This window comes from Takifugu flavidus, chromosome 15, assembly GCF_003711565.1.
Source record: "Takifugu flavidus isolate HTHZ2018 chromosome 15, ASM371156v2, whole genome shotgun sequence".
Taxonomy (NCBI): domain Eukaryota; kingdom Metazoa; phylum Chordata; class Actinopteri; order Tetraodontiformes; family Tetraodontidae; genus Takifugu; species Takifugu flavidus.
In genome coordinates, this window is record NC_079534.1 from 531,400 (window position 1) to 558,332 (window position 26,933).

The window sequence follows — 26,933 nt, forward strand, 5'->3', positions numbered from 1 at the left end:
TTGTGAATATAAAATAATGTTTCTGACAGAGAAGAACAAGATCTGTTGGGCATATTTCATCCTAAAACATTACCATTACTAGAGCGGGATTATATAAAAGAAAGCTGTTGGAAGTGGCTCAATTTAAATTTATATTTTGTGAAATAATTCAAACAGTTCTTGCAATGGTCAAACGTATGAAACAAGCATTTTACATGCAAAACAAAGTGAAACAGAAGGTCAAATGCCCTTCATATTTTTAGAACTGCAGCGATGGGAGATTCTCCCTCTGAAGGTCGCTCTCTCTGGTGCATTTGTTCAAATTGGTGTGTTGTTTCGCCTTGACATCAGGAGAATGTCTTCTGCAGGGGAGAGCTTTACATCCACAGAGGAGCGAGGACCTGCCTGTTCCTCCGTCTGCTCTATGGTCCTCCTGCAGTTCCACGGTAGTGGTATGTGTCCTTTGTAACAGTTCCAGGTCAAAAGGCCGAGAAGACAGACGACGAGGAGACCAACCACCGCTTTCAGTCCCGCCATCGATGGGCCGTTAATCTGAGCCTTGGTGGAAATCCCATCACCAGAATCGAATAGGCCCACCTGGTACTCCGCCATGGTGGTGGAGAACTGGCCAGCCTTTGACTTCTCCACAGAAAGACAGCGATACCGACCAGCGTCTGAATTAGAGCCGTTGAAGATGAGGAGTCCATCCTCGAGACTCTGAAAGTGGGTGTTGGGGGACAATCTGTTGCCGTCCTTCTCCCAGACGGTTTTTGCCAGTTGGGAGGGTGAATGGCAGTAGAGCTTCAGGTTTCCTCCAGGCCAGATGGTTCGCTTCAGGGGGATGAGTGGATCTGAAAACAACAGTCATCCATTTTATTCATAATCTGCTGCTCTCATTAGTCAGAAATTTAAATGATGTTTGTTCTTGGTAGCTCGATCTGTAGGGGACTGGGCTGAGAAGCAGAAGGTTCTTAGTTCAAGCCCAAGAGCAGAAAAACCATGGAAACCTGCAAATACACAGGCACAAACTCACCAGCTGGTGGGCAGAGCTTGGCATCTCCTTCTTTCACACTTTGGATTAGTTCTCTAAAGAAAATAGCCAAATGTCAGTTAAGATGAACCAAGTCAGGGTCCCTCCTGAGACGGCTGCCTACCTGGTTGAACTGGATAGGAGACTACATTTCCCATCAACCTTGTCCCAGCCACAGTAAGGGTCTCTGGATAGCACACAGTCCATGCAGGACGTAGACCTCCCGCAGGTGGCCAGAGGTACCTGAGTCACCCCGGAGTCTGAGCCTGCATAGAGCTGACCCTGTGCAGTACAAATACAGATATTTAGCAAACATAATGTATGTTCTTTACCAGAATGTCAACTCAAAATGATGGACAGATTTTCCTACCTGAATGATAATAGTACAGAATGTAAGAATGCTAATTTTTTCTGGCGTTTTTTTCAACCAGTTTTAGATTACCGTGACATTTGAAAACTTCAGGATCTTTATGGATACTCGGGGCTGGAAAACCTGCACCTCCTCAATGAGGAACATCTCTCCGTCGTAGTTCACCCCCTTCACCAGCGTTCCCTCCTCTTGTCAAGCACAAACACAACGACTTGATTCATCTGGACACTTGCACCTGACCGGTGGAACCAGCTCCGACACCCACCTGTTCCCATAAACATCACGTGGTACTTTTCTCCATCAGCAGCTTGCACCTGGTTGACCACTATACGTGTGAACGCAGCTCCCTTGTGCACCAGCAGAGGCTTCCCTCCAACTGGCTGGATAGTTTGATCCATCAGGGGCCTCAGTTTAATAAACTGAAGGGTTGGGTCTGGGAGGTGCAAAGTGTCATTTATACCATTATTCCGAGCCTTGTTGTCTATACACTGATGGGAGAAAAGGGAAGGAAACAGCAAAAGAGAACCAAGTCAGGCCAGAAAAAGAGCCGCCAACCCGCTGAGCCACTTGTCAGACATGAAAAAGTTGCCTTTTGAGCATTGTCTTCATCAACAACCCCACACTTTCATTAAACAGAGCTCAGACTCACAGCTCCAGGCCGGGGGACGGGCACATCTCCACTGTACATAACCCACTTCACAAAGGAGGTTTCTACGGTGACTGGAGTTTTGTACTTCCCCTCAGCAAACACGTTGCTGACGTCGGACACGCGATACGCACAAACCGCAGACAGGTCCGACGTCTCCCTGACACACGCACACAGCACACGCACACGCACACGCACACGCACACACACACACACACACCACACACACACACAGAATGTGAGCACACTGCAGTGCCAAAGCCCATTAAAAAGACACCTCAAAAATACAAAGAGCATGAATTCAAAACGCACGATTGCGGTCTGAAAACAGCGTAGAACAAGCAGTCCCTCCAGCCCCGGTGGGAGCCACACCAGTGGTAGACATCCTGTATGACGTATGGCAGCTGGGACTCAAGCACTGGACAGTCCATTCTGGCCTTCAGGAAGGATGTCCATTTTTTCTGCAACGTCCTCTCACCTCCGATGTCCCCCTGTGGACATCAACACCGTAAAAATGTGAATGCACAATCAAATGCAGAAATACTGAAGCTGCTGCTGGATCTTTGTCCAGCGTGCCTGCTGGATAAACCCGTTCACCTTGCAGACCCGAGCCACGCGGGACACCAACAGTTTGTTGTGGCAGTCGCAGTCCACGGCTACCTCACTGAAGAACAGATAGACCTTATCGTCATCTCCCACTGCACTCATCTGGCTCTCTGGAATCTGAGTCATGGACACGAAGGTGGGCTCTAAAAGAAGGAAATGGAACATTAATGGTTGAACTTGTTTCCAAACAGTTTGAACGTGTGGCAATTCACCGTTGAGCCATGAGCTCTTGAACTCCGTGCGTATGGTGACAGGGGAGCTGCGCATCAGGACCGGTTCAGAGCCAAGGAAGTTCATGGAGGTGGCCGAGTATAGATTGTTTTCTACAAGATGTGAGAGAATATGCTGCATTATTCAGCCCTGCTCAATGTCTCATCTGTTGAATACCTGGTGCTCACCTAACATGAGTGACGTGTGTCTCTGAAAGGGATCAAACGGACACTTCCCTTTACCGTCCTCCACCTTCCTCTCAAGAGTCAGTTGACCATCTGCGTAGGACTGCAGAGGTATTTACATCAATGAATGCAGAAAATGGGACAGAAGCAGACATGAGCGAGCTGTGTGACCCTGAATGTCTCACCATGTAATCACACTCAGGATCAAACGCGTTGGTTCCACACACGTACATCTTGTTGTCGTCCCTCTTGTGCAGAATTTTGATGAAATTCTTGCAATCCATCTGCAAAAATAAATGATCTTGTAAATCAATCACATCTGTTTGAAATGCAGCTTGCTTTCTGAAGCTAACAGACCAACCTCGGGATGTTTTCCTTTGTTCCGACACTCAGATATTTGCTGCTGAGTCACTTCCCACTTTACCTATCAAGCACAGAAAGATATTTTATAGGTCTTGATTAATGAAGCATTTTGTCATCCACCTGCTCATGTCACTGAAAACATCATATCATACTATAAGGTATGAGTTAACATAATAGTTTTCAAAGAAGATGATTATTTTGTTGTTAAAAGCAGAATAAAATCAACTATTTTGTTCTGCTTCGAGGTGGAACTACCTGGATCTGTGGTATACTTACTGAAGCACGATTCTTGGAGATGTCTTTAAGGTCAAGAGCATATATTGCCTCCCGGGCCCCCACCAGCAGCACGTCCAGGTCTTCTCTCAAAAGCATGGTGGTGTAGTTAGCCACTCCCCCCTCGTGGAACAGGTTAGCATTGTCCTCTGGAGGTCAAAAACATGAGCAATGAAACCTCTCCAACCAGCTGCTCTGACTAAATCCACGTGTGTCAACACGCTCTGAGAGTGTTTCATGAAACCGGCTGCAAGACTCACTGTGAAATGCTATAGATCTGCGGGGGGTGTATTCAAGTGAGGAGTCGTCCTTCAGTGTCCAGGCCAGAGGCAGCAGCCAGAAGAAAGAGAGCAGCGGATGCATTTTGTCTATTCACGGGTGAGCTTCAGTGAACGGGGCAGCAGATTATAGATTATGACTTAGAGTAGAAAATCAAGGCACTTGGAGAGAGAGTTGTCTCCTTTAATGGAAGTTGTTGAACTTATTGCAAGTGAACCAGTATACAACACCAGTACTGTAATATACAATAATGGTGGTAAGTAGTTATAAAAGGTTACGTAATTTAATAGGTTGTTATAATCAAAGCCCGTTTTCAACTGGAGTTCCTTCTCACCAGTAGGTGGTGCCATTGGACCTTAACGTCTCGGGCATTCTCACACGTCTAAGCCAAGAGGGGTTTCCGACTTATTATTTCCTTAATAACTACTAATACAGGGGCAAAGACAGTGAGCGGCATCTCTGATGTAAAGAGGTCTGTGTTGATTAAATGCCGTTGATCTCTTTCCTGGCTGCTCTCAGCAGGCCATCCACGATGAGACGGATGTTACGGAGTGAAGAAACAAAGCCATGGACGCCTGAAAGAGACGAAGATTAAACACTATTAAAATCATTTCATGAGAAGGGAAAGACAACAGTCATACACATATGTAAAAGTACCAAAATAGATCAAAAACAGAAATTGGGGAAGTGAGCGTGTTCTTTAGTAGGATGAGAAGCATTGCAATGGAAACAGGGCCAGCGTGAGCTGGAGTCAGCACGGCTGTAATTCTGTCAGTGCTATAGTGATGTTAATGCAGGGCCATGAAAGCCATTCCGCAGGGTGCCGAGATGTCACCTTCAGCAACTTTCCCTCACCACCAACACACAACTGAGACAAATGCTCGCACAGCTGTGGGAGGCACAACTTTGTGGCAACCATGTTGACAACATGGTAGTTTGGCTGGATCACGTCAACCTGCAAAATTATGCAACACGGTGACTCCCGGCAGTGGATGAGTCTTGCAATCACTTGCCTTGCAGCTGTCTGTTGTAGTTTACCCAACAGTGTTGCTCCAAAGCCGGTGTGTGTGTTGCACTGTGGGTGCTTCTACAGCACAAGAGGTGTTCCGAATGCCCCAGATGAGCTGCAGCATGTTGGAGAATGCAGCTCTGATAACATGTTTGACATATTCCACATAGGCCACAGCCGTCACTCCGTCATCCCCCACCCCCCACACACACAAACACAAACACTCTTACCAAAAAGCATTAATTACCCCACCAGAAAATGCACCTAAATTAAATCTGAAGCACAATCTCATCTCAATAATGCAGTCTTCAGACATTTCAATGTAAATGGATGCTTTTAAATGTTACTCTGCAGTTAGGTGTCATTAATGACGGCTCTTTCAGGCCACTTTACCATGGCAAACGCAGGATTTCCACCTTTGACCGTCAATTCAAATCACTTACCTGCTGTCCGACACGCCCAAGACGCCGAGGACTTCCGCCAAAGCTTGTCCCTCCAAAACACCTGTTTATAACTTAATTTCCAAAACGCAAAACACCGAAGAAAACGAAATCTTGTACCAAAACGTATTCTCCAAAACACTGGTTGAACCGCGAAACCTCATTGAAACGCAGAAATACACTAAAAGGCAAAAACTTTTGAGCGCAAGCTTTAAAAAAAGAATCAAGCCCGATCTGGAAAGAACACCGTCCAACTCTGATAAAACAGAAATGCGCGTTTATTAAAGTGCGGTCCTCTCCAGTCTTCTTTTATCCCTCTCAGAGCCGTTCCTGGAGCTCACGCCCCGCGGTCGCTGTGTTCAGGCAGGCTGGAGCTCCTTCTGGTGCACCGCCCCTAAACCGCCACCGGGAGGCGCCATTACCGGATCTGGGGGGTTCCGCTGTTGCGACATGATGGAGACGTGACGCAACGAGACGCCGCAACATGTTCACGCAAGAGAGGTGGAGGCTGTCAGCAGAGAAGGCTCCTGACATGCCATATCAGAAATGTGTTCATGGGTGAATCAGTTTTACAGGGGATGAATAATGTTTAAAATATGGTGAGTAATGCAATTCAGGATTGAAGTCTGGGGGCAAAAGCATGTTTGAATTTTTGGTCAACATGGTTTAATGATGACACCTTTTTATTTATGTTATGTTAAATGATTATTAGATAATGCAGGAGTTCATAAACTTTGTAATAACAAATAAAAGAAACTGATGTCCCTTTTATCGCATTAAAGTTGGTAATTTGGCAGATGAGCCAGAAACAGAGTTAACAGTTTTAACAGTGAAAAGACTATTCTTTTTTTAATGACTTTGTTTTCAACTGTACTTTAAAATAAATATTTTTTGGTTGAATCTGCAATACTATTGCACTTAGTAATGTTCTGTCCTTTTATATCTTTTTATAATTAACAGAATTGTAATGATTTGAATCCACCGGCCAAATATGAACCATTTTAGAAAAATATATACATGGATGATTGACGCACTCGCAGGGACAGTTCACAAATCACATTCATGCAAAAGATTTTAATGCCTCAAAAATATCAAACAAACACGCGTCTTTGATTGCGATCAAGTAAACACAACACAGCAAATACAAACATACAAGGACTTTTTTCATCATACAGACAATTGATCACAGTTTGCCACTATTGTAAACATGTTACAGCTGCAGGAGATGGTCAGGTTAAAAAAAACAATGTATTTATTGAGAGCTGTGGTCAAAGTAATACTTATTTATTGCTGATGAAGAGGTACGACGTGGGGGTAACACTTAATGTGGAACAGGACTCTCAGACGCCCAAAGACTGTGCTGTTCAAAATCCTGTTAGTTGACAGCCACTCCACTAGAGGGCGCTGACACATACAGCAGAGATAACGAGGAACAGAAATGACCTGGAACTCCCAGGCTGGTCAGTCTTAGCACCAACATGTACACAGTAGCAAACACTTTAAAATAAGCACCAGCAGTTAAAGTTAAGTCAGTGAAGGGCACATTTAAGGTCCCGCAACAGGCGCGGGTTGTGTTTTCAGTCCAGCTCTCTGGGGATGATTGTAGGAAAACACAGTCTGTTTCTTCTCCAGTGTTGCGGGACAAACATCAGCAGCTCGGTGGCGCGTGTGTGTGTGTGTGTGTGCGGGTGTGTGTCAGATTTCAGACCGGAAAACAGGGCGATCAGCTGTTGGTTCCTTCAGCACTCGTCCATCCAAACTTAGCTGCCACTGTTGATCTGGACTCCATTCTGAATCATGTGCATTATGGATAGACGAAGCATGAGTCCAGAACCGCCCCGGTCGGGTAGCACTGTAGAACCCTTATCCACCGTCTAACTGTCACATGGTTGAGATGAATGAATTCCAGGGAACTCTATCTGGCGACCATTTGTGTTGACGTAGAAGGCACAGGATGGGTAGATCATTTCGGTGAGACGGGGTCTGTTACTGAAGATGGAGCGCTGAGAGGGGAGGCGACCCCCCCCCCCCCCCTGAAGACGTCACTCCTGACTGGCTCTTCTCTTCTCCAGCTTCATTTTGAGCTCCTCGTTGAGCGCTGTGGATGCACAAAGACAGTCAGATCGTGTTGACACGCTGGGATATACATGGCTACTAACTCTGTGTGAGAGGGGAGGGGGAGTGGATCAGTCTTCTAAGAGGGTTGGTGGGAGAGGCCGGGACGGGTGAGGTCAGGATACGCCGGTCAGGGGCGGGAGACCTGGACAGGGGGCTGCTAGGCCAACGGTCTGCAAAAGAATGAAAACAACCTTCAGTAAAGGTGAGTATCCATGTCTGCGTGAGCTGTGCGGGACCTTGACCTTGTTTTGGTGGCAGGGTGGGTGCCTTGGGCAGGGGGCTGGAGGGGGCGGTGTGCAGGATCCGCTCCCCGTTCTCATCGTTAGCTGAAACGTACGCTGACAACACAGAGGAGGGCGTCATCACATGAGGGGAATCGGACAAAAACGCAGCGATAACAACGGTAGAGAGGATTAGTACTGATGTTCTCTTCGTAAGGTTCCTCCAGGAGGAACGGCTGCAGCGTTCCCGCCGTCTTCTCCACCAGAGCATCGATGACCTCGTGCAGGTCGGCACAGGGAATCTAGGCGAGGAGATAAAACTTGTCTCAAGCCACCTGATAAGTGACCTTAAAGAACCCCTTCTAATGACGCACTTACAGGGTTTTCCACATCAATGACGTAGCCGCCCTGGTCCCTCTGGGTCACCCGGTAATGTCTGAACACGGACCTGAGGGCAGGATGGGAAGCAGCTACGTTAGCTAGCGCGCTCTGTGACCGTCACACCTGCAGCTGTGGCGATGGTCAGGTTACCCGTTGAGGTCCTGTCTGGTGGTGACCGCCAGCGAGCAGCCGTCCCTGCCTGGACGGAGCAGCATGTTCCCACAGTCTGGGTGTCTCTCCAATAGGACTTCGGCTTCTGTTCTGGACACGGGGCGAAAGCACCTGCACGCCAGACGCATCGTGTCTCACTGTCTCCTGATTCTGAACGCAGGACTTTATAAAAGTGTGTGTAAAGAGGTGGACTCACGGTGGGATCTCCCCCACTAAAGGCACAGAGAGGGGTGAGGGAGGAGCACGCGTGGGCGTGCGCGTCCTCCTCCTGGATCTCTCTTTGTCCACCACCTCCTTCAGCATCTGCAGCTGGCCGGGCAGCAACGTGAGGCAGGACGGGACGTTCAGCTGGAGCAGAGAGGCGTAAAAATCATTCACTCGAAGAAAGAGAGGCGAATAAAGTGGGTAGAAAGTGAGCATTTACATCCACGACAGAGTAGAGGAAGCCTTTCCACAGCTCCCGGGACTCCAGGTTTGGTGCCTGGAAGCAGACAGAGGCTGTAAGACATCCGAAAACGTGTGAGTTCTGACACACACGTGTGCTGGTGGGACGGTACCGTCAGTTTGGTCTCTCCGTCCTTCATGCGCAGGATGAACCTGGCTGCCTCCAGGTTCCTGTCCCGGCTGCAGTCGTCCTTAAGAGACACGAAACCAGCGAGGTCCATCTTCTCGGTGTACTGTAACACACAACGTTGCAGGGTTCCAGCACACAACAGCGCACAACAAGCAAAATACACTCCCCTGTCACACTTACATTAGTATCCTTGGCATTATTGAAGAAGTATAAGGAATTCCCACATAGACAGGTCCAGAGTCTCCGGAATGCCTGTTGGGAGTGCAGACAGACATGCAATATGAGGTGCATCAGGGATAGTTCCCATCCCATTTCCTGTCCCAGGGGGTGGATAAAGGAGTGGGACACAGCTGCTGTCAATCTGAGCTGCCACGGACCAGTGGGACACCCGCACCTGAGCCACGCTCACATTACAGCTCCACACTTTGCATTGAAACCAGCCTAAGTGTGTGTGTGAGGGTCTTGGGGGGGAGGGTCTCCCCTTTTTTACGCACGCAGAATTTTTAAAGGCTGTTTTCTTATCTGGTTTCAGCGCCCACGTGACTACACAGTGATATCAGACTGTCAGAACAAAAAAATAAGCACATGATTTCTGTGGCTGGGGAAAAAAATTGGCGTAAATCCCCTCCCGCTGCAACGTGATTTAAATGCCAATGTTTTGACAGCAGCGCTCCCCCCGGTTGCTATCTGGTTTGCGCACGCACGGCTGCTCGCTTCCCCGTCAGATTCGTCCCAAAAGCGGGGCGATAAAACGGGCAGATGTCCGGCAGCGCCTCGCCCATGCGAGCACAATGAGGAAGTTGACAGCTCCGGGAATGAGAGATCAGCCGGTGTCCTGCACCCTGACCGCCGCCCGCAACAACATGCAGCCGAGACAAACATGGCAGACGCGCCGGGAGGACCCACCTTTTCTCTGGGTCCACGCTTCTCCAGGTAGCCTTCGTAGTAGCAGGGCGGGAGCTGCGAGCGGGCTCCCGCCGCCCCCGAGCGCTGCCTGACGGGTGCAGCCGCCATCGAGTGTCGCTGCCTGGGCACCGACCGAGGACAAAGGGGCGCTCAGTGATTCGGCGGAGTGACACGCCTTCCCCGATGAGATAGTGGCGTGGCAATAATCCAGCAGCTGGCTGCTGTTCAGCCTGCTGTGACCAGGGATCGAGCAGGCGGCCAGTGCACAGTTTTGTCTGAATGGCTCTTTATTCTATCCATAAATGACGTTCAAGAGCTGCAGGGGGATATCCCAATCCCTCTATACTTTCATACAAAGACAGTCAAATATGTCTTTGTGTAAAATCAAACACTTGAAGAGAGCACAATCGATGCAGAGCAGCCAAATGACTTCATATTTATTCATAAACAAGCCAAAAGAATTCACTGCCCTTTACAAAAATATACATTATGATACACAGAAAATTACACTTTGTATAGAGGTAATCCACTATGATAATCCTGGATAATCCCACATTCAGTCTACCCACAGAAGACGTAGAAGCTGCAGTTTAAAAAGAAGCATGAGAATGAGTATTTGAGTGAAATCCATTAACAAATGGTCTACTATAATAAATCTTAATGTAGTAATACTTTATTAATATGGTAAAGTTGAGACAAGAATATAGTGTTAAAGATGACGCCGTAATATCTCAGCCGCAGGCTAATATTGATCCCGGCCCTTTTGTTCCTCGCCATTATTGGCCTTTCACTATACACAAACTGAATAATAGCTCAATCTGAGCCCGGAGCTGCGTCACACGCCCGAGTCAGAGTAATGAGGCGTATAAACCCACACCTGAACCCGCCGTCATTACTCAGCACAGCCTGACTGCATCCAACCTTAATAACCTGCTAACCAGAACGCTGGCCGGGCACTGATAAACACTGGGGGATTATTACAGAGGTGGACTGGGAGTCTCAGAGGCATCATGGGATTGGAATGAGGGCAGATGATGATGATGAAAAAAGAAGAAGCAGCGGGTTCGGGTACAGAGGCAGGTGGTGAATAAAGAGCAGCGGGGGAGGGAGGCTGTAATCCACTGCTGGGTCCCCTTCCCCGCTGAAAAGGCCTGTCTGTTCCAGTTCCAGTTTAAAGTGAGATGGGAGGGATGAGCAGGGTGGATGGGAGGGGGACATTTTTGGAGAACAGTACATCTACTCGGCTCATAGAGTGTAAGAGGCTCATCTGAAACTGAAACCAGCTATTGTCTGGCCCCCTCATTATTACCAAACTCTGTACACAACCGTTTAGAAATAGAATTCTCTGTCAGGCCTGGGGCACAGACCCGGCCCCCGAAACCGAAGCAGGTACAAGCACACCCAATCACGCATCACTTTAATTTCCATGCTCTGAATTGTAACTTAAGAGGAACGAAGCCAAGCTGGGCCCCCGACGCGGAGGGGAGAAAAACAAATCAAAGGCCCAACGTTCAGGGACAAACAGGCCAGAAACCTCTGAGTGACACTGCCAGCAGCGACAATAGACACCGAGAATAAAGGGCGTTTGAGATTATGGTGATGCGGCACAAGATACGTAGTGAATCATGCAGACAATGATTTTTTTCTTTTTTTTTTTTTTTTTTTTACATAGCGTTGCTGCATCCGGTGCAACACTTACAACCTTCTTGTACGTTTGGAAAAGCTGTCTTGAGCCACACCAGACGAGAAAGACATAATTAACATAGTCCATGCATGCCTAGATCCATGCAAAGATCTAAATGACTCCAGACAGCGTGAAAACGTTTCAACAATTCCATAAAGATCCAGCAGGTGGCAGCAAACGACCGGCCGAGGCGCCGACGGAAGGACTGAGGAAGACCAGCAAGCAGCCCTCCATGTTGTCAGTCAACAACAGTACCGACGCCCGAAGGCACCGCCGTCCGTGTGGTACCATGAACAATCACACAATAATCTCTCTGATTGGTTTGATAAAAAAAATGTAGAAGTGTGGCGTAAAAAGTGTTTCTCCGTTAGACCTGGTGATGGTAGTGCATGTGACAAAGTGCACGGGTGCCTTGAGAAGGAATGTTAAGACTTTAGGACACAGTAAATGCTAGTTTGATTCCCTTCATCTTTCCCCTTTAAAGAAAAAAGTCAATCCTGATCCATGTAAATAGCAGTTGGCCCAAACAGAAATGAAGTCCCCACGTTTAGATGTCGAATCACTATGACCGTATCCTCCGATTACCCACTTGCTGCTCCTTCCCTCTGGTGACTGGCTGCTTTCATTGCGGCAGAGGCACCGTCACCTCGACGTAGTTGACAGGGAAGTATCCCGATCGACCGCCGATGGATCCCTCCAGCCAGTTCTCGTCGATTTGGCTGCGCAGGTTGATGACGTCGCCCTCGCGGAAGCTCAGCTCTCCGTCGTTCTCCGGCTCAAAGTCATACAGAGCTCGGCAGCACGGCTGGGCTGCAGACAGAGGAGAGGATGGAGGCGTGAGTCCAGGAAACCACCTCAACAAGATTAGAAGCTGGAGCAATTCTATCCCAGTGTCAGATGGAAAATGATAGTGGGAGTTAATGTAGGTGTGGAAGGTTACGAAGTTAGTCTAAAGAAAGATTCTCCTGAAGGCCAAGATGAAATCCCTGCTGTTCCCTTTAAATTCAACACTTGTTTATGCTGCAATGACTCTTGAGCTTCAGTAGATTCTCCAAAGTGAATGTTACAGACTGTCAGATATACACAACTCAGCTCAATTACTGTACTTGAGATCATCTGGATACTTTAGGAGTGTATATATATCTGCAGCCTGGGCCAGAGGCGGCCACGCCCTGCGGGGCCCAAGGTTCTCTCCACCGTCAGAACACACACTCTCCACCAGTGTTACTCCAGCACACCGACAGTGGACGTCTGTGTGTCCAAAGCGGCGAGACCTGACAGCGTCTTGGCGCGTCTCACTCACGGGGTCGGCTCTTGACGGAGGCTCTCTGGGAGGATAGAGCTGGATATTGTGCTGCGGCTGCTCAGTGTCACAGGGGGAAAACGTCCATGAGCGCCACGTCCACGCAGAGAAAACTGGCAGGAGGCGCTGCACGCACACACACGTTACCTGCAGAGTGATAGGGAGGGCTCGTTGCAGTAGGTGTGTATCCTCCGTTTGAGTTTTCCTCTTGTCCATAGTCGAAGGACGGCTTGGGTTTGGGGGTGTATTCTCGCTTTGGTCGGGACTGAGCTTCATCCACCCTGCACATCACAGGAACATGTGTGTTCATGAGCCAATCAATCAGCAGGTTGAACAAGGAAATGCCATTAAAAAGGAAAACAAATCTAGTAACACAAAACGTGTACATTTAGCCAGGTGGGGGCAATAAAACAGGGAGAACGAAACCGCCGAGTCATCTCTCATTCCAGGTAACTGACCTTTGAGCCAGGTTCCCAGAGAGCACCTCCAGGATCTGAGAGGCCTCTCTGTGGTACTGCAGCAGAGACTCCACTAAAGACGACAGGTGACTCACCTGCTCCACCTACACGCACGCGTGCGCGCACACACACACACACACACACACACGCACGCATAAGTCTGGAAAACAGCAGTGTCATCACATCCATACACACATATACTGTTGTTATCAGGTAACGAGCTGGGATCATTAGTAGGCCTTACAGGACAACACCAAACTAACTGGTTGGACGAGCTCGTGGTGGACGGGGACAACCTGTCAGCTGACACGCTTTGTCCCCGAGGACGGGATTCAGCAGCTGTGAAGCTGAGCAGCAGCTCCCCCCTCCAGGCCTCTCAGGACGTGATTCACCATTAAAGAAGGGGAACTCACGTCCGTCTCCAGCAGGTTGTGCATGGAGCTCTCAGCCAGGTCTTTGGACTCGTGGAACTTCTCCAGCGACTGGCGGATCTCCTCATCCTGGATTTTACCCTGACGCTTCTTCTTGTAGTCATAGTCCAGGCGCCGGCTCCCCAGCTTCTTCAGATGATGCTGGAAGGAACCATTTCAGGTCCTTATGGCATTTCTGTACCTTATTTTTCGATCTTGCTCTGTTTGGGTTACCTGAATGTCTTTGATATCCTTATCAGCAATCGTCTGCAGTGGGTCAATGAAGTTCTGCTTCACATCAATGTCCAGAGAATCTTTGACCTCGGCTAACCTCATCATGGACTCCCCAAAGTCCATAAGAGCCCCACCTGGAATAAAGAAACTGGACATTTGTGCGCGCTCCCATCTCAGTGATCAACAGCAGCCACCCGCCAGCGTTCTCACCAAAGCTGGTGTTCGTGCCCATGTCTTGTCCATACTTGGTCATACACTCCCCCAGGAGGCCCTCGGGCTGGGGGTAGCCCGGACTATTCACCTGCCCCCGGATTTTGGACACCGTGCTGAGCATGGTCAGCTTGGCTCTGGTTGCTGGGTTGGGCTGGAGGTATTCCGATGTTTTACTGATGATTTCCACCACAGCTCTGCTGGTCACGTCAGCTTTCTGGACACACGAGCGATAGCAACCAGCTTTTATTTGGTGACCCAAAAGAATGTTTTCTTCAGATGTGAACTTGCATGTTACCCTCTCAAGATCCTTGAAGTCTTCATCCAGTTTGGTCCCCTCTGCTCCTCCAACCTTCTCACTGACCATCTGTAGGATGGGAATGATGGGAATGTGGTAAGTTTGGAATTCTCCCTCTTCCTATAGCATCCACTTAAGCACACAACCTGCAGTTGTCACTAGTTGAGCAAACATAAATGCACCACATGTACCTCCCACCCATTTCTACGGCTCTAATTGCCATTAAAACTCTACCATTAAGCTTCTCTCACTTCATGTCCAGTTATGGAATCTCATTAGTTCCAACACTTGTGGAATTCCCCTCACCTTCAGTAAACATTCCAACCCCATTAGTTTTGATCTTGCCTGGAAACCTTTTTTTTGTGTGTGTGCTCAGCCTTTCTAAACACCAGTTTTAAACACACCCTGGCAATAATTCTTTGGCTTGATGGACAAACCTTAACACCTAACTCAAATAAGCAGATCTCTACGACACACCCAGCAGTGCAAGGGGCAGCGACTTGACATATGTTATCCCAATGCAAAGATTTGAGGTTGAACTCGGCTTCTGGAGCTGGCGGCTCGTGTTTCTGCCGTTTGACTTGACAGCCTGGGTGAGATTCTGAGGAACCCGTAATATTCCTGCAGGCTGCTGCAAACGTGTTGGAAATCGGACTGATCTCGGCTCCTTTTAGCTCCCAGATTTCCTGATCTGGAGTTGTTTAACAGCCTTCTGTGAGCGTGAGATGAGCTGCAGATGCTCTTGCATGCAGGTGACAGCACTGTTGTGATTCACCTGTGTGACGTGTGGTTTTCTCACTCTTTGGAGACTTTGTCCACGAATGTGCCGGCCAGGACACGCCAGAACAAACGTGCTGACACTAAATGCACATACTGGATGGTCCACTTAATTTGTAAAACACCACAAACGAGCACCAACTTTGACAGAACGCGAAGAATGAGGGCACAAAAATCTCGTCAAACCGGAAAGTTTAACCCGTTCAGTGCCTGAACACGGTTGAACGCCAACTTTTGTGTCAAGAAAAAGGTTTAAACACATGCAAGGTGGTTAATTCACAGTAAAGTTGTTATCGGTGACACTTAATCGACCTAAAGGGTCAGTACATGAAGTCACTTAATTATTTAACGACGTCACCGTAAAAGGTAACTATGTTTACATGCTAACGTTATTAGCATTAGCGATATTGTTTTAAACACAGGTAACACCAGACCCAAGTCAGAGGAGTTAAACTATTTTGAATGGTAAAAAAAAAACCCAAAAACAAACATTTTAACAGAACCAAGTAATCAGAACTTGTAAAAACGTGCCATTCCAACTGTTTTGCCAGTGTTTTTATTTATGGTTAACTCGGTAGCTCGACGCTAGTCCACACTGGCCACTGGAGTAGCTAGCGAAAACACCGGCTAAAGTTCCAAAGTTGTGCGCTTACCTGGCTCGCTTTGTAAAACTGCTTCTTAAACCCCGCGACAGACATCTCGCCTGGGCAGCCACGAAGGGAAACGTGCTGGTTTGGAAACGCGACTGTGCAGGTTTACAGCGCCGAGACGGTGACTGGACGTCTTGGAACTTTGCACCGTCGACGTGAAAGTCGCTCTGCAACCACACTTTCCTGGCTGCTGCCTGTGGGAGGCTCCGCTAAGTGGGTCAGCACTTTACCAGACAAATGCATCCATTACCCCCCCCCCCCCCCCCCCCCCCCGCTTTAGACTGTCACCCCTGGGCAAATGATGTTTGGGCCGGATTCAGTTGCACATTTCGAAGTTTGTTTCATTCGGGAGCCGTTTTTTGCAGATCTATTTAAAAAAGGATGTGAATGTTAGTTTCTGACTCAAGAGATGGAGAGTTTGCTTGATTATTAGAATAGAATAAACAGCACATGTAAAATATGGTGTGGGGAGTCAGAGGGGAGATGAATGAGACTCAAAATGCTTCAAAAGAAAAAGGAAACAATTTATTACATTCTTAAAACCACATATGATGTATCCCATTCGACAACAATGAATATTGCGCACTGTGTGATTCAGTTACTCTTGGACTAGTATTATAACTTTTGTACATTTTGTCATAACAGAGAAAGAAAAGGAAGACAAACAGTTTGACGTCTGAACTTTTTTCCTAATCTTTCTCCAGTTTAAAAAAAAAATAGATCACTGACTTTACAAGACATACATGGAGACGTGTAAATAAAGCGGTGGATAAAGGACTGACGAATAAATGGAAATCACAGCAACAGAAGCATTACGTCCCCATATCGAAATTCATCTTGAACACTACCTGATTTCTTTTCTTTTCTTTCTTTTTTAAAAAATTCCTATGTCTCCTAGATTTCGTGTTACGACAGGACAAACGGGGAGGGCTTTGACACTTTGTGAGTGACATTCACAAAAAAAAAAGGTAGAACTTACGTCCACAGTGATTATTGTTATCGTCTTAGGTGCAAAGGTGAGTGAGGAGCAAAATCAATGACACTGGTAATAAAGGGGCAAGAGGTCACAGCTAACTCCCTGAGCGGCAGGCGGGCGGGTCCTCGGACCCCGCTCCGAATCTTCACAGCACCCCAGGTAAGACATGATCGTCGTGATCCGATCGTTGCTATAACGACCTTCGAAAAAGTGTCGTATGTACATGAGAAAATGCCAAAAAGAAATTGTGGGTGAGTTTGTGTGATGTGAAGGTCTGAATCTAAACAACTAAACCGACTGAAAGGCTCCTAAGTCTTAACTGGCATTGAGGCCCAACTCAGGGGGGCAGCTGGTAGCTCTGTGGGGAGGGGGGGGGCAGATAAGTGCTTCAGAAAAGTGTTGGGTTCAGGACTAAAGGCAAGAGGAACAGCAAATGTACAAAATAATACAGTTCCTCCGACCAACAACTTGTGAATCGTCGTCGTTCCATCCAACATGAGTGACAGACGCGTTACCACCCCGACTGGACTGTACTGACTGCTGGTGAGGAACGGGTGGGGGTGGGGGGGTACCCTGGGGGTGGGGGGGTACCCTGTTTCTCCTCTGTTATCATACAGGTGTTAGAGTCTTGGTTTGCCGTGCGCTCTCTTTACTGTCCATGTCTTCCTCTCTGGGATGGTGCGGAGGCTTGCAGCTAAATGTCATGTGGCCTCCGGGCGCCCCCCCTCCCGGACCAAACCGCCCTTTGTGTCCATCCTGATCGCTCGCTCGGCGGCAGCAACCCCAGCCTGCCCTGGGCAAAAAGGGGGCCGTTGCCACAGAAACCTGAGAGTACTGTCAAGAGAGGAAATGGTGCAGAGAAACAACCGGAATCCCCCGCCCCCCCCAAAAAAAGTCCATCATGGAAGGATCCGTCGCCCCCTCGTGTACACCCGACTGTCCCCTCTTCTCTCCAATGCTCGCTCTCTCTCTCTCTCCTACACATCCTAAATCTCTCCATATACTTATATAGTCATCTATTTACATTCTCATTTAAAATATCTGCTTATAAACGTGTATATAAATTAAAAGATAATTTTCTTCTTGTTCTTTCTCTATAAGTGGCATTTACAAGGAAAAAGGGTGCGTGGGACTGAGGTTTCTCATTGCATCACAAGAGCCTACATGGAGGCAGCACCAAACACTGTCTAACTCTGTGGGTCTGGTTCTAGATGGGTTGTGGAGGTCAACCTGCTCCGTGCAACAGCAGAGAGAATGACTCGTGATCTTGGTCCCAAAGGTGATGGTCGGTACGAGTGCGTGACCTGTGTGAGCGAGCTTACTGTGCTGAAGTGGAGAAACTAAAAAAGAGGTTAGAATTAGAGTCTGAAATGATGGGGGGTTTTACCGCGGAGCGACAGGGTTCGTACATTCGCTGTTGGGCTGTGGATGGTGCACTGGTGCTTATCAATGAGGTACATTCATAAATGGTTTAGTGATCCTCAGAGGATCTGGTGGCCAACTGGGCGCCTGCGTTCCGCCCATTGACTTGTTTGTTAATGCTACAGTGTGCAGAGGACCATGAGCGTGTGCGGTCTGTAGTGTAAGGTGCTTCTGCCTGCTGGGAACGTGGAGGACTACTTTGGGATCATGGGAGATGTAGTATTTAACATCCTGGATTGTCTCTTTAATTGCTGGTTGCTGAGCTTTGACATCTCTCTCCTGCTCTGTCTCTCCTCGCGCTTCCCTACCGCTCGGTATAATCTCCCTCCGTCGCCACCGCCCCGCCCGCGCCCTAGCTGTTGGTGGAGTCCGGCAGAGACATCTCGCTGCCGAACACTTCCCGGTAGAGCGGCGGGAAGCTGTAGGCGGTTTCCGGGTGGACCAGGCGGAAAAACTCCAGCTTATCGATGTGGAGGTTGCAAATGGACTTCATTGTGGGGAGCTTGGACACCATCTGTAGGAGCGAGAGAAGCAGAGAGGTGAGTTTATGAACGCCAAGCTCTGTGCACGTACATCGGGATGGGGGGGGTCGCTCTCCGCTTCACCTTGTCCAGTTTCTCATCAGAGACGCTCTTGTGTAGGCTGTGCTGCAGCGCCAGGTAGACCTTCTCCTGGAGTTTCTGAACTTTCTGGCCTTCTTTTAGCCACGGCCGGTCTACAGATGAGATCATGGAACGTTAGCTCGTTACTCCAGGGGTTTGCGCGCCGTTTGATGATGTCCAACACATCTTTTCAGAGCGATTCTATCTGCATACGTGATAAACAGTGTACGTGTGGGAAATCACCAGGGGACAGAAGGACGGCGGCGCTGAACAGAGCCACCTCTTCATCAGTGAGCTGCAGACGACAGAGACCTTTTCCCAAGTCGAACACGGCGCTGACCAGGTCATCGCACCCTGCAAAGGCACGGGAGGTTAATGACACGTCAGAAATCAGAGGATCGGAGGATCGCTAGCGCGCTCCCATGATCCTGTTGCTCATTAGAACCCAACTGATCCTCACCGAGCGCCTTGAAGAACTGGGCCGGGGCGAACTTCCCGTTGAAGAAAATGGTGCCGTTGTTGACGTTGAAAACTCTGCACATGCGGATTAGCAGGACCTCCAGGCATCCTGCAGTGGTGGGCCACAGACAGAAGCAGAGACATGGAGAGATGGACAAAGAAGAGGAAGGAGGAGGCCGGGACGAGGGGGGGCGGTGGGACACACAGAGGACGGGGGCCAAGATACTCCAGCACGCATAACACAAGATAGAGAAGGTAAATAATTTTGACCCAGATCTGCACACAGCTCATACATACACGGCTACGTGAGTGCATGGAACTCCTGCGTGGCGTTTTGTGCGACCAGATTTTGTGTAATGCTCTGTTTCCTTGGCAGGACAGTCAGGAGTACGTCAGACAGGCACCGACCTGCTTTCAGCAGAATGATCTGGTCGTTCTGACACAGGTCCATGAAGCCGGCGATGCGTTTGGCGAACTCCACCACGTACTGGATGGCGTTGGTGATGTGGTGCGCGCACTGCTGCCACATCCACTCGGCCGACTGCGGAAACGACACGGAAAAAGGAGCTCGGTGAGACCGGGCTCGGCAACGGCTGGCCGGCGCCTGCCCGTTTCCCGGCGTTGGCCACACACCTTGTTCTGGTACACGCGCGTCTCCTCGGCTGAATACTGCACCCAGGTGAATCTCTTCATGTCTTCGGCGCTGTACTGGCACGTCTCTAGGTGAGACTTTACAATGCTCTGAGTGATGTGCTCTGAAAAGACATAGAATCGAACACTATTTATTGTTTATTCACAATAGGCTTGAATCAATGAACTGAGGGATCATCGTGGTTGTAAATAGTCACCGAGGTCTGTGATCGAGCAGTCGTCTGGCAGATTGTCCAGCATCTTGTGTGCGTTAACCAGCAGTGGATGTGTTGTCGAGTGTGTGTGCAGCAGCTGGATCCCGTTGCCGTCGGCCCCGTCCAGCACGGTTTGCTGCGGGGAGTTCTGATTGGACAGGGACGAGGAAGAGGAGGAAGCGGACGACGAATTGGAGGTGTTTCCGGTGCTGGCCCCTCCCCCGCCCAGCAGCTCCAGGCTGCAGTACTCGCTGGCCTCCTCAGGGGTCAGGGGCAGGTCGAACAGGTCTGGCAAGGCCGCGATATCATCCAGGTCGCTGAGGGTGGAGCTGGAGCCGCCGGTGCTGTACGATCGGCTCAGACCTTCCTCCGCGTCCTCCTCGCCGCCGCCGCCGCCGTTGTCCTTGGGTAAGGACAGAGCGGTGGAGCCCGCGCCCCCCGTTCCCGCACACTCCTGGGACTTTTGGTGTTTCTGGACCTCGGCGTAGAGGCTGTCGCGCTGTTTCTTGGACATGCGACCAAACTTGACCGCTGCAGCAGGAAAACAGATGTCGATACATGAAAATTACGGGTGAAATCGACGACGAGGACGAAGGTTTAGAGAAGAGCTCAGGACTGGGGAGGCCAGAGCGGCGCCGTTTCTAAATCGCACACATCTGACAAGCTCCTTAAACCCCTGCTGGATCTTTCTGTCCCGCATAGATAACACCCGTGTTCCCCTGCGCTCTGGTGGACACTATAGTTGAGGGCTTCAAATTCCCCTGGTATCAGATTTAAAATAAATGAGATAAACAGACTAGGATTCACTAGTACGCCTCCATCTGCACGGGCTGAACCCAAAGTCCTTATATTTTTAAATGAAAACTATAAAAAAAACTCCAATCCTACTCCGACCTCCTATTCCTTCCTTAATCGGTGTGTTTCACAGCTAACGGCGTTATATAAAATGTGCACAGTGCCTCCTTTGTGCCCGCTCACCGTCTCTGCTCATGCCCAACGCCAGGCACTTCTGCAGGCGGCAGTGCTGGCAGCGGTTGCGGTTAGTCCGGTCGATCAGACAGTTCCTCTGCCGGGAACAAGAATACATGGCGTTGTTCTGCTGACTGCGGCGGAAGAAGCCCTAAACAAACAGAAACGCCATCAGCTGCTTGCACATTGGCGGCTGAACTGAAACACAAGGTTTGCAGGAAGGAGACATCGGATTCGTTTGGGTGTTTCCTCCTCACCTTGCAGCCTTCGCAGGTGATGACTCCATAGTGGATTCCTGAGGACTTGTCCCCGCAGATCTTACAGGGGATGACCTCGATCTGAGCTGCAGGGACAGAGAAGGAACATCGATCAAAGGGGTTAAAAATGAAAAGTCCCCGAATAGCACAAAAGAGAATCTTTGACATGCAAAGAGGCGATAAACACTGGTGGATTGTTCCGCACACAGACCAGCACGGACGCCTGGGTCTTGCACTAATTCGGCTCGAAGAGTGTGAAAATCTGTAGATCGAAAACAAAATGCTGCCTGTTTTCTGTATGAACAGATACAATCTGCGGCCATTTGATGTTATACTGCTCTTATCTGGCTGGATGGATTTTTTTTCTTTTTATGCCGTCCAGAAAAAAAATCAAGCCCTTGTCTCTTTGATCCCGGCTTCTTCTGTCGTCATCGGGCCAGTAAATCTGTAATCCATTTACAGTGATTCTTTAGAGGAATGTGCACTTATTTTCCTCTCACTGCGTGCAACTTATTACCATTAAATTACATGAACTGCAGCATTGTGCGCATGAACCCGTCGCCTGTGTGAGCGTCCTATCAAAATGAGATACGTTACTCCCAGAAGGCTCTTCTCTGCCGATACCAGAGGCAGCTGCGAGGCCTTTTGGCCTGTTGATTCATTTCACCTCTGTCCTCGCTGGCGTCCTCCCGCACCTTCTCGAGTTTCAGTTTAGTCTGAGTGTAATCTAGGAGTTCCATATCTGAAGGGAGTTGTGCACAGCTTTACGATTCTCCTGACTGTAAACCTGTTTATGATTAATATGAAAACAGTCCGTCAGTGGCATTTTATTGTGTGTTTGAGGCGATCATTAACACCAAAACAAAGACATCCAGTACTTTGGACCGACGCGCGTCGGTCATTAATACAGGCACTTCTTTTAAGGGCCTTGTTGAAAGACAGAGAGAAGACGAACCGTCCTGCATGTGACCCCCATGAAGGACCAGCAAACAAAACAGGGAATCACAGGACATTCCCACACGCACAAAGGCGCCTTACTTCTCGATCGAGGCTGAAAAAACAACCACGTCGTCCTACAGCTGTGCCGACTCTACGGCTTCAGCTCAATTTACAAAAATCCCTCCTGCGCCACTAATGAGAAGAGTGCACGGAAAACCACGGCGGCCTGTTATGCGATTGGGGAAGAATTGCTGCAGTGTTAACTGGAAAACACAACTTTCCACTCCTTCACCCCCTTTTTTAATGACAAAGTCAGATGCCTCTGAAACAGTTGACTAAAATACTCCGAGTGATCATGGCAGCTGGAGGCATGCAGCGGAAAAAAAAAAGAGAGAGAAAAAAAGATTTCCCTCCCTGTTTTTTTCTCAGGTTGCCCTCCACCCCTCCCTCCCGGTGCAGTTATATAACTCCTGTCTGTGAGCATTCCTCACAACACTCATTCAGCAGGCTCACTCTAGCAACACCGATTCCCCGCCCCTCCTCCTGCTCCAGCGCTCCCATTGGCTGGTGGGCGTCCGCCGCCCGGCTGTGATTGGCTGAGCCTCCTGTCGCTCTGGTGCAGCAGCCTGTCAGCCCATGTGGATGGTCTGTCCTACTGACACACTTTCCCACTGCAGGGGGAGACAGAGAAGGAAGGCCTGCGCGTTCCCGACTCTCCACAGACCCGTTTTTAAGGTGGAGCTGAGAAACGCTCAATCTTCGTAAAAAAACATTTCCCTGAAGGCTGCTAGCCAGCATCACAAAACTGGCTGTTACATAATAGCAAAATCAACAAAGCCACCAACATGCGGCCATTTTGTCAGGCGCCTCAACTGTCTTTGATGGTTATTATGATTCTATAACCCCACTCTGGCTCTGATATTGTTTTCTTTCAAATAAATCCAGCTGTGATCTGTAACCATGACATTCCCTGTTTGATTTGACTGTAATGCCCTGTACTTGGCTTGAGTTCACTCCAGTCAGATGGACTCTGAACCTCAATGTCAGCTATTCGGCACCCACCCTTCTCCCCAGCATTTGACATTGAGCTTCTTCTTCAACACATTCTATTCTGGTCCTTTGCTGAGGGCCAGAATGACACAGATGCCCCGTCAACAGCCCCTGTTGCTACAGCAACACGCGGACATGCTTTTTCACCCCTTGCTACTGCTGTATATTTGGAGAGAACCCCCAGTAAACCTGGATTTAATGGAGTAAAAACACCCATTAGGCAGTTAGCTAAAGTATTAACTGAGGAGCTAGACCCAGCGCCTCTCGTGCTAAATTGTTAAATAAATGTGTATTTAAAGACATTTGACATGTCGCACGATCCAAGCAGAAGTTAGCATTCTGGGCATGTTTCACAAAGTGTCTGTTAATGTTGAAACAGTTGATGCAGCCTCACACAGCTCGGGGCAGCGTTGACTCTCAAACCCTAATATCAGTGATGACCTGTACAAAAACCGGCATCTGACCTTCAGCGCCCTCCAGATTACGAATACTACAACAGCTGAAAAGGTTTTTTTTTCACTCCCCTAATGTGGTTCACAAAAGCCGCCGCCACTACGTGTCTCTCATTCACTCACATTAATGCTGTCACCTGTGTATGAGTATTAAACAAAATAAAAGCTTTTACACAGTTTACACGCCATTTTTTCTAAAGGGTTCAACTTTGAACACTGTGTCCCCTCTGCAGGTGTTATCACCCCGCTAAATGTGTAACTTTGTTATCTTTACAAAGTCCAATTTCATATGGGGTGTAAAAGCCTTCGGTGTTAGAGCAGCATGATAAAGAATTGTGAATTTGACCTCCCCCTCGATACAGTGTCACACTCACACATGATGTTTCTTGGTCCCACAGCCTTAAAGCACTTCTCTTTTTCACACCTCACCCAGCATCTTATTGATTACACGTGACGACACGTAGCTCCCAGCTCCACGGCCCCCGGTGATGAAAACCTAAGGAGATGCTGCTAGAACTCCAAATTAGACGCTGCTGGGCCCAGACTCGCATGTGTGGAGCGCGGTCGTCCGGGAGAGCATTCAAATCAAGGGGCTCTATTTTAAAAGATGCAAATACCAGCGGAGGCCAGGCTGAGGCCCACGGAGGGGGATTACAACAGAGCGGAGAATTTCACAGGCCCCTTCTGCTGCTTCTCAGGGTTGGACACAAGTCTTCTGGGGTTCTTAGCGCGTCTATGTGTGAATACTGATAATCCACTGATAATGCATTGATTGTGCTCAACTGTCGCCGGTTATGGAGAGAGAGAAAGAGAAGGGGAGAGAGAGGGGTGCATCCTGAGCACCGAGAGGCCGCTGTGACTCAGCAGTTTGGGATCAAAGATTCTGACAGTGACCACGGGGACAAGAAAGTGCTGACACACTTGTGGCAAAGCAACAGGTTGGGCGACTATCCTACATTTTCAGGCGGTGAGCTAAGAATGGGCTGCAGTTTGTTTACATTTGGATATCCTTCCAGAAATGGAACCTCCCTCCACCAGAGGCCCCCTGTGCCTTTCTCTCCCCCTCCCTCCTCCACTCAGTGAAAAAAAAAAAATCTCTTTCCTCCCTTCAGAAAAACACAAAAACCTCCTGGCTGCTTATCAGCTTTCCACCACAGCAAAGAGCTGTTAACGTACCTAAACAGAAACACGACTCAGGCCTAAATCTGACCAGTAGGTTTGTTTTAAATAAAACAATAAAGTCTGTCTGGGCTGCAAAATATCTTTAAAAAACGCACAAAGGCAGGACTGATGCTCTGGTGACCGCATGCATTAATATTGCAGATGTCGCCCGAGTTGTCAGGGCTGTTCAAGTTCAGTCTGAAATGGAGAGACACATGGAGGACGCGCCTACAACCGCACATGGCGCTGCACGGCGCTGCGCGGCGCTTCCAACGTGCCGCCCCCCTCCCTCCGTTGCGTGCGCGGCCGCTGTCTAATGTCGGGTGACATAACCAGGTCAGTGGAACAGCCAGGTCCCTCTCCTTCAGTGCGCTCACACTGTCAGCCATGCTGGCACAGCCGTCACAACATCACGACATGACACCTACCCCAACGCTGCGCACGCCCGCTGTTGAGGGCGCAGAAACTTAACAGGAGGAAAATAAAGTTATATCCAACAGGGGGGAGTTCTGCCAGTGTTTTTGTTGCAGAATACGTCACTTGTTTCTTTTAAGAATCGCAGAATCTCGATTACATAATATATATATTTTTCGTATTTGTTTTCTAAAACAGCTCCTCGCCCTCCGTCCGCTCATTGCATAACCTTAACACGAAGCGTTAGACAATATGTATGCAAGGGAAGACGTTTCTTTTTAAAACCACGCATATCCGCCCTCTCCAAGCCGTTCAGCACGATTACGCATGTGTCCCCTTCTGCCGAGCCAAATCTGGTGCTAAACGCCACATTTTTTTCCTGTTTGAACAGCGTAGCGCCAGCTCTCATGTTGAACTTCAATGTGGAGCCTGCAGCCTCCGGCTCTGCGCAGACATAATCCAGTCATGAGGGATTAATGCGCGCAGGGAGGAAAAACAGGCGCACTCCAGAACCCCGTGCGCACACATGTGGTCATCCCTGTCCGCACAAAACCCAACACCGATCCTTGAACTTTACACGATAAAAACAACAGATCGATGCTGGCAGGAAGTGAACTTACCTCTCATTTTGGTGTTTTCTTTCTTTTCAGCGTCGAGCGACGAAAGCTTGGCTACATGTGGTTATCGTAGGTGCCAGGGTGGAGGAGAATTACGCAGAGCCAGACTTCACTGACTCCAAATATTAACTTCGTCCCGGCTGCACACAGCGCTGTTTAAAGCACGACAAAGATAGACAGGGGGTGAAACTAGCCGAAACTCCTCTTCTCTATCGCTCGGTTAAGTCCACGCGAAACACAAGAGCGGCGAAAAGCGTTTTGGATCGCATCGTCACGGCGACGAGATTCGGCGCAACTTTTCAACCAGAATAATCCCACAGTGGACGCGAGGTGCTCGGCGCCCCCCTGTGCGCTCTGACTATTGCTTGCTTTCCTCTCAGTCTACCCTGCTAACCTACTTTCTCCGAGCGTGGACTCTCCCATGATCTCACTGCCGACAGCTCATCGCGCTGGGCTCGCGGGGGCGCGCACTCGGGAGCGAGTTTAAGGTGGCTGCGCAGAAAAGGACGCGCCCGGCTTTCTCACTGGCAACGACAAATCCGTAAAATGTCAGGATCGGACCGTTGGTTCTGCTTTAGAACGTTAATGTTACCCATTACGTCGACCTATTACATCATCTAATTACAAATGAGACAAGTGTCAGTTATGAGCTCTGTGACATTCATACCTGAGGGATTAGGTGTTGTCAATGGAAGCTGGGAGAGGCTGTAAATGAGCTTCTTTAACCTAGTAAACAACAGAAGGCTTGGAAAGTTTCTCAGAAACATTCGTGGAACAAAAGTGTGCATTGAATGGTACTTTGAGGAAGCATTTCACCTCCATTTCGCAATCCAAACCTCACAGACGTCCGAACTTTCACTTCCAATATGAAAGTCGCCACAATGAAAGGCCAGTGGGGTCGGTATCAATGCAGGAGACTGCAGAGGATAATTCCGAGACATTCATTTGAGCAACAGTTTCCCAATGAGCTGCATTCTTTAATGTT

The 26,933-nt window shown here is 48.9% G+C and overlaps 4 protein-coding genes across 5 annotated transcripts; all 4 read right to left on the reverse strand.

The window, feature by feature from the left end:
• Positions 1–107: 107 nt before the first annotated feature.
• Positions 108–5,784, reverse strand: LOC130538469 (semaphorin-4E-like). Its single transcript, XM_057056091.1, has 15 exons — positions 5,394–5,784; positions 3,923–4,516; positions 3,666–3,811; positions 3,388–3,450; positions 3,212–3,310; positions 3,030–3,129; positions 2,844–2,954; positions 2,623–2,774; positions 2,338–2,516; positions 2,029–2,185; positions 1,645–1,867; positions 1,452–1,567; positions 1,134–1,291; positions 1,013–1,065; positions 108–830 (listed from the first exon to the last, which is right to left on the reverse strand). Exons 2-15 carry the CDS (start codon positions 4,023–4,025, stop codon positions 298–300), a joined length of 2,193 nt encoding a protein of 730 aa, XP_056912071.1. The 5' UTR covers positions 4,026–4,516; positions 5,394–5,784; the 3' UTR covers positions 108–297.
• Positions 5,785–6,449: 665 nt separating this feature from the next.
• On the reverse strand, positions 6,450–10,033 carry stap2a (signal transducing adaptor family member 2a). The gene is made up of 11 exons (XM_057056717.1): positions 9,762–10,033; positions 9,036–9,107; positions 8,839–8,958; positions 8,706–8,762; positions 8,478–8,629; positions 8,261–8,392; positions 8,108–8,177; positions 7,929–8,031; positions 7,751–7,846; positions 7,550–7,678; positions 6,450–7,488 (listed from the first exon to the last, which is right to left on the reverse strand). The coding sequence occupies exons 1-11, from the start codon at positions 9,867–9,869 to the stop codon at positions 7,433–7,435; spliced, it is 1,095 nt and encodes a 364-aa protein (XP_056912697.1). The 5' UTR covers positions 9,870–10,033; the 3' UTR covers positions 6,450–7,432.
• Positions 10,034–10,172: 139 nt separating this feature from the next.
• On the reverse strand, positions 10,173–16,028 carry LOC130538801 (endophilin-A2-like). Of its 2 annotated transcripts, XM_057056715.1 has the most exons (9): positions 15,789–16,028; positions 14,359–14,427; positions 14,061–14,277; positions 13,851–13,984; positions 13,620–13,778; positions 13,207–13,310; positions 12,896–13,029; positions 12,749–12,805; positions 10,173–12,255 (listed from the first exon to the last, which is right to left on the reverse strand). In XM_057056715.1, the coding sequence occupies exons 1-9, from the start codon at positions 15,831–15,833 to the stop codon at positions 12,068–12,070; spliced, it is 1,107 nt and encodes a 368-aa protein (XP_056912695.1). In that variant the 5' UTR covers positions 15,834–16,028; the 3' UTR covers positions 10,173–12,067. The 2 variants fall into 2 exon arrangements, with proteins under 2 accessions (XP_056912695.1, XP_056912696.1); XM_057056716.1 differs by lacking the exon at positions 12,749–12,805.
• A 260-nt stretch (positions 16,029–16,288) lies between these two features.
• LOC130538703 (nuclear receptor ROR-beta-like) lies at positions 16,289–26,408 on the reverse strand. The gene is made up of 10 exons (XM_057056554.1): positions 25,952–26,408; positions 21,316–21,401; positions 21,068–21,209; positions 20,093–20,620; positions 19,878–19,999; positions 19,653–19,785; positions 19,246–19,353; positions 19,029–19,139; positions 18,789–18,898; positions 16,289–18,697 (listed from the first exon to the last, which is right to left on the reverse strand). Exons 1-10 carry the CDS (start codon positions 25,956–25,958, stop codon positions 18,536–18,538), a joined length of 1,509 nt encoding a protein of 502 aa, XP_056912534.1. The 5' UTR covers positions 25,959–26,408; the 3' UTR covers positions 16,289–18,535.
• Between the last annotated feature and the right edge of the window lie 525 nt (positions 26,409–26,933).

Bases quoted from the DNA above. Each gene is read 5' to 3' on its own strand.
- LOC130538469 (XM_057056091.1), bottom strand. From the start codon at position 4,025: ATGCATCCGCTGCTCTCTTTCTTCTGGCTGCTGCCTCTGGCCTGGACA. The intron at 1,568-1,644 runs GTGGGTGTCGGA...GTGCTTGACAAG, and splicing joins CGTGATGTTTATGGGAACAG to AGGAGGGAACGCTGGTGAAG. The intron at 1,292-1,451 runs GTAATCTAAAAC...TGTACTGCACAG, and splicing joins TGAAGTTTTCAAATGTCACG to GGTCAGCTCTATGCAGGCTC.
- stap2a (XM_057056717.1), bottom strand. From the start codon at position 9,869: ATGGCGGCTGCACCCGTCAGGCAGCGCTCGGGGGCGGCGGGAGCCCGC. The intron at 8,959-9,035 runs GTAAGTGTGACA...TGTGTGTTACAG, and splicing joins ATAATGCCAAGGATACTAAT to TACACCGAGAAGATGGACCT. The intron at 8,393-8,477 runs GTGAGTCCACCT...TCTGGCGTGCAG, and splicing joins TTAGTGGGGGAGATCCCACC to GTGCTTTCGCCCCGTGTCCA.
- LOC130538801 (XM_057056715.1), bottom strand. From the start codon at position 15,833: ATGTCTGTCGCGGGGTTTAAGAAGCAGTTTTACAAAGCGAGCCAG. The intron at 13,985-14,060 runs GTGAGAACGCTG...TCTTTATTCCAG, and splicing joins GGGCACGAACACCAGCTTTG to GTGGGGCTCTTATGGACTTT. The intron at 12,256-12,748 runs GTGAGTGAGACG...CTCTGTCTGCAG, and splicing joins CTCCGTCAAGAGCCGACCCC to CCCAGCCGTGCTGCCGAGCT.
- LOC130538703 (XM_057056554.1), bottom strand. The intron at 20,621-21,067 runs GTGAGCGGGCAC...TTCCTGCTGCAG, and splicing joins GTTGGGCATGAGCAGAGACG to CGGTCAAGTTTGGTCGCATG. The intron at 20,000-20,092 runs GTGACTATTTAC...ATGTCTTTTCAG, and splicing joins CTGCTCGATCACAGACCTCG to AGCACATCACTCAGAGCATT.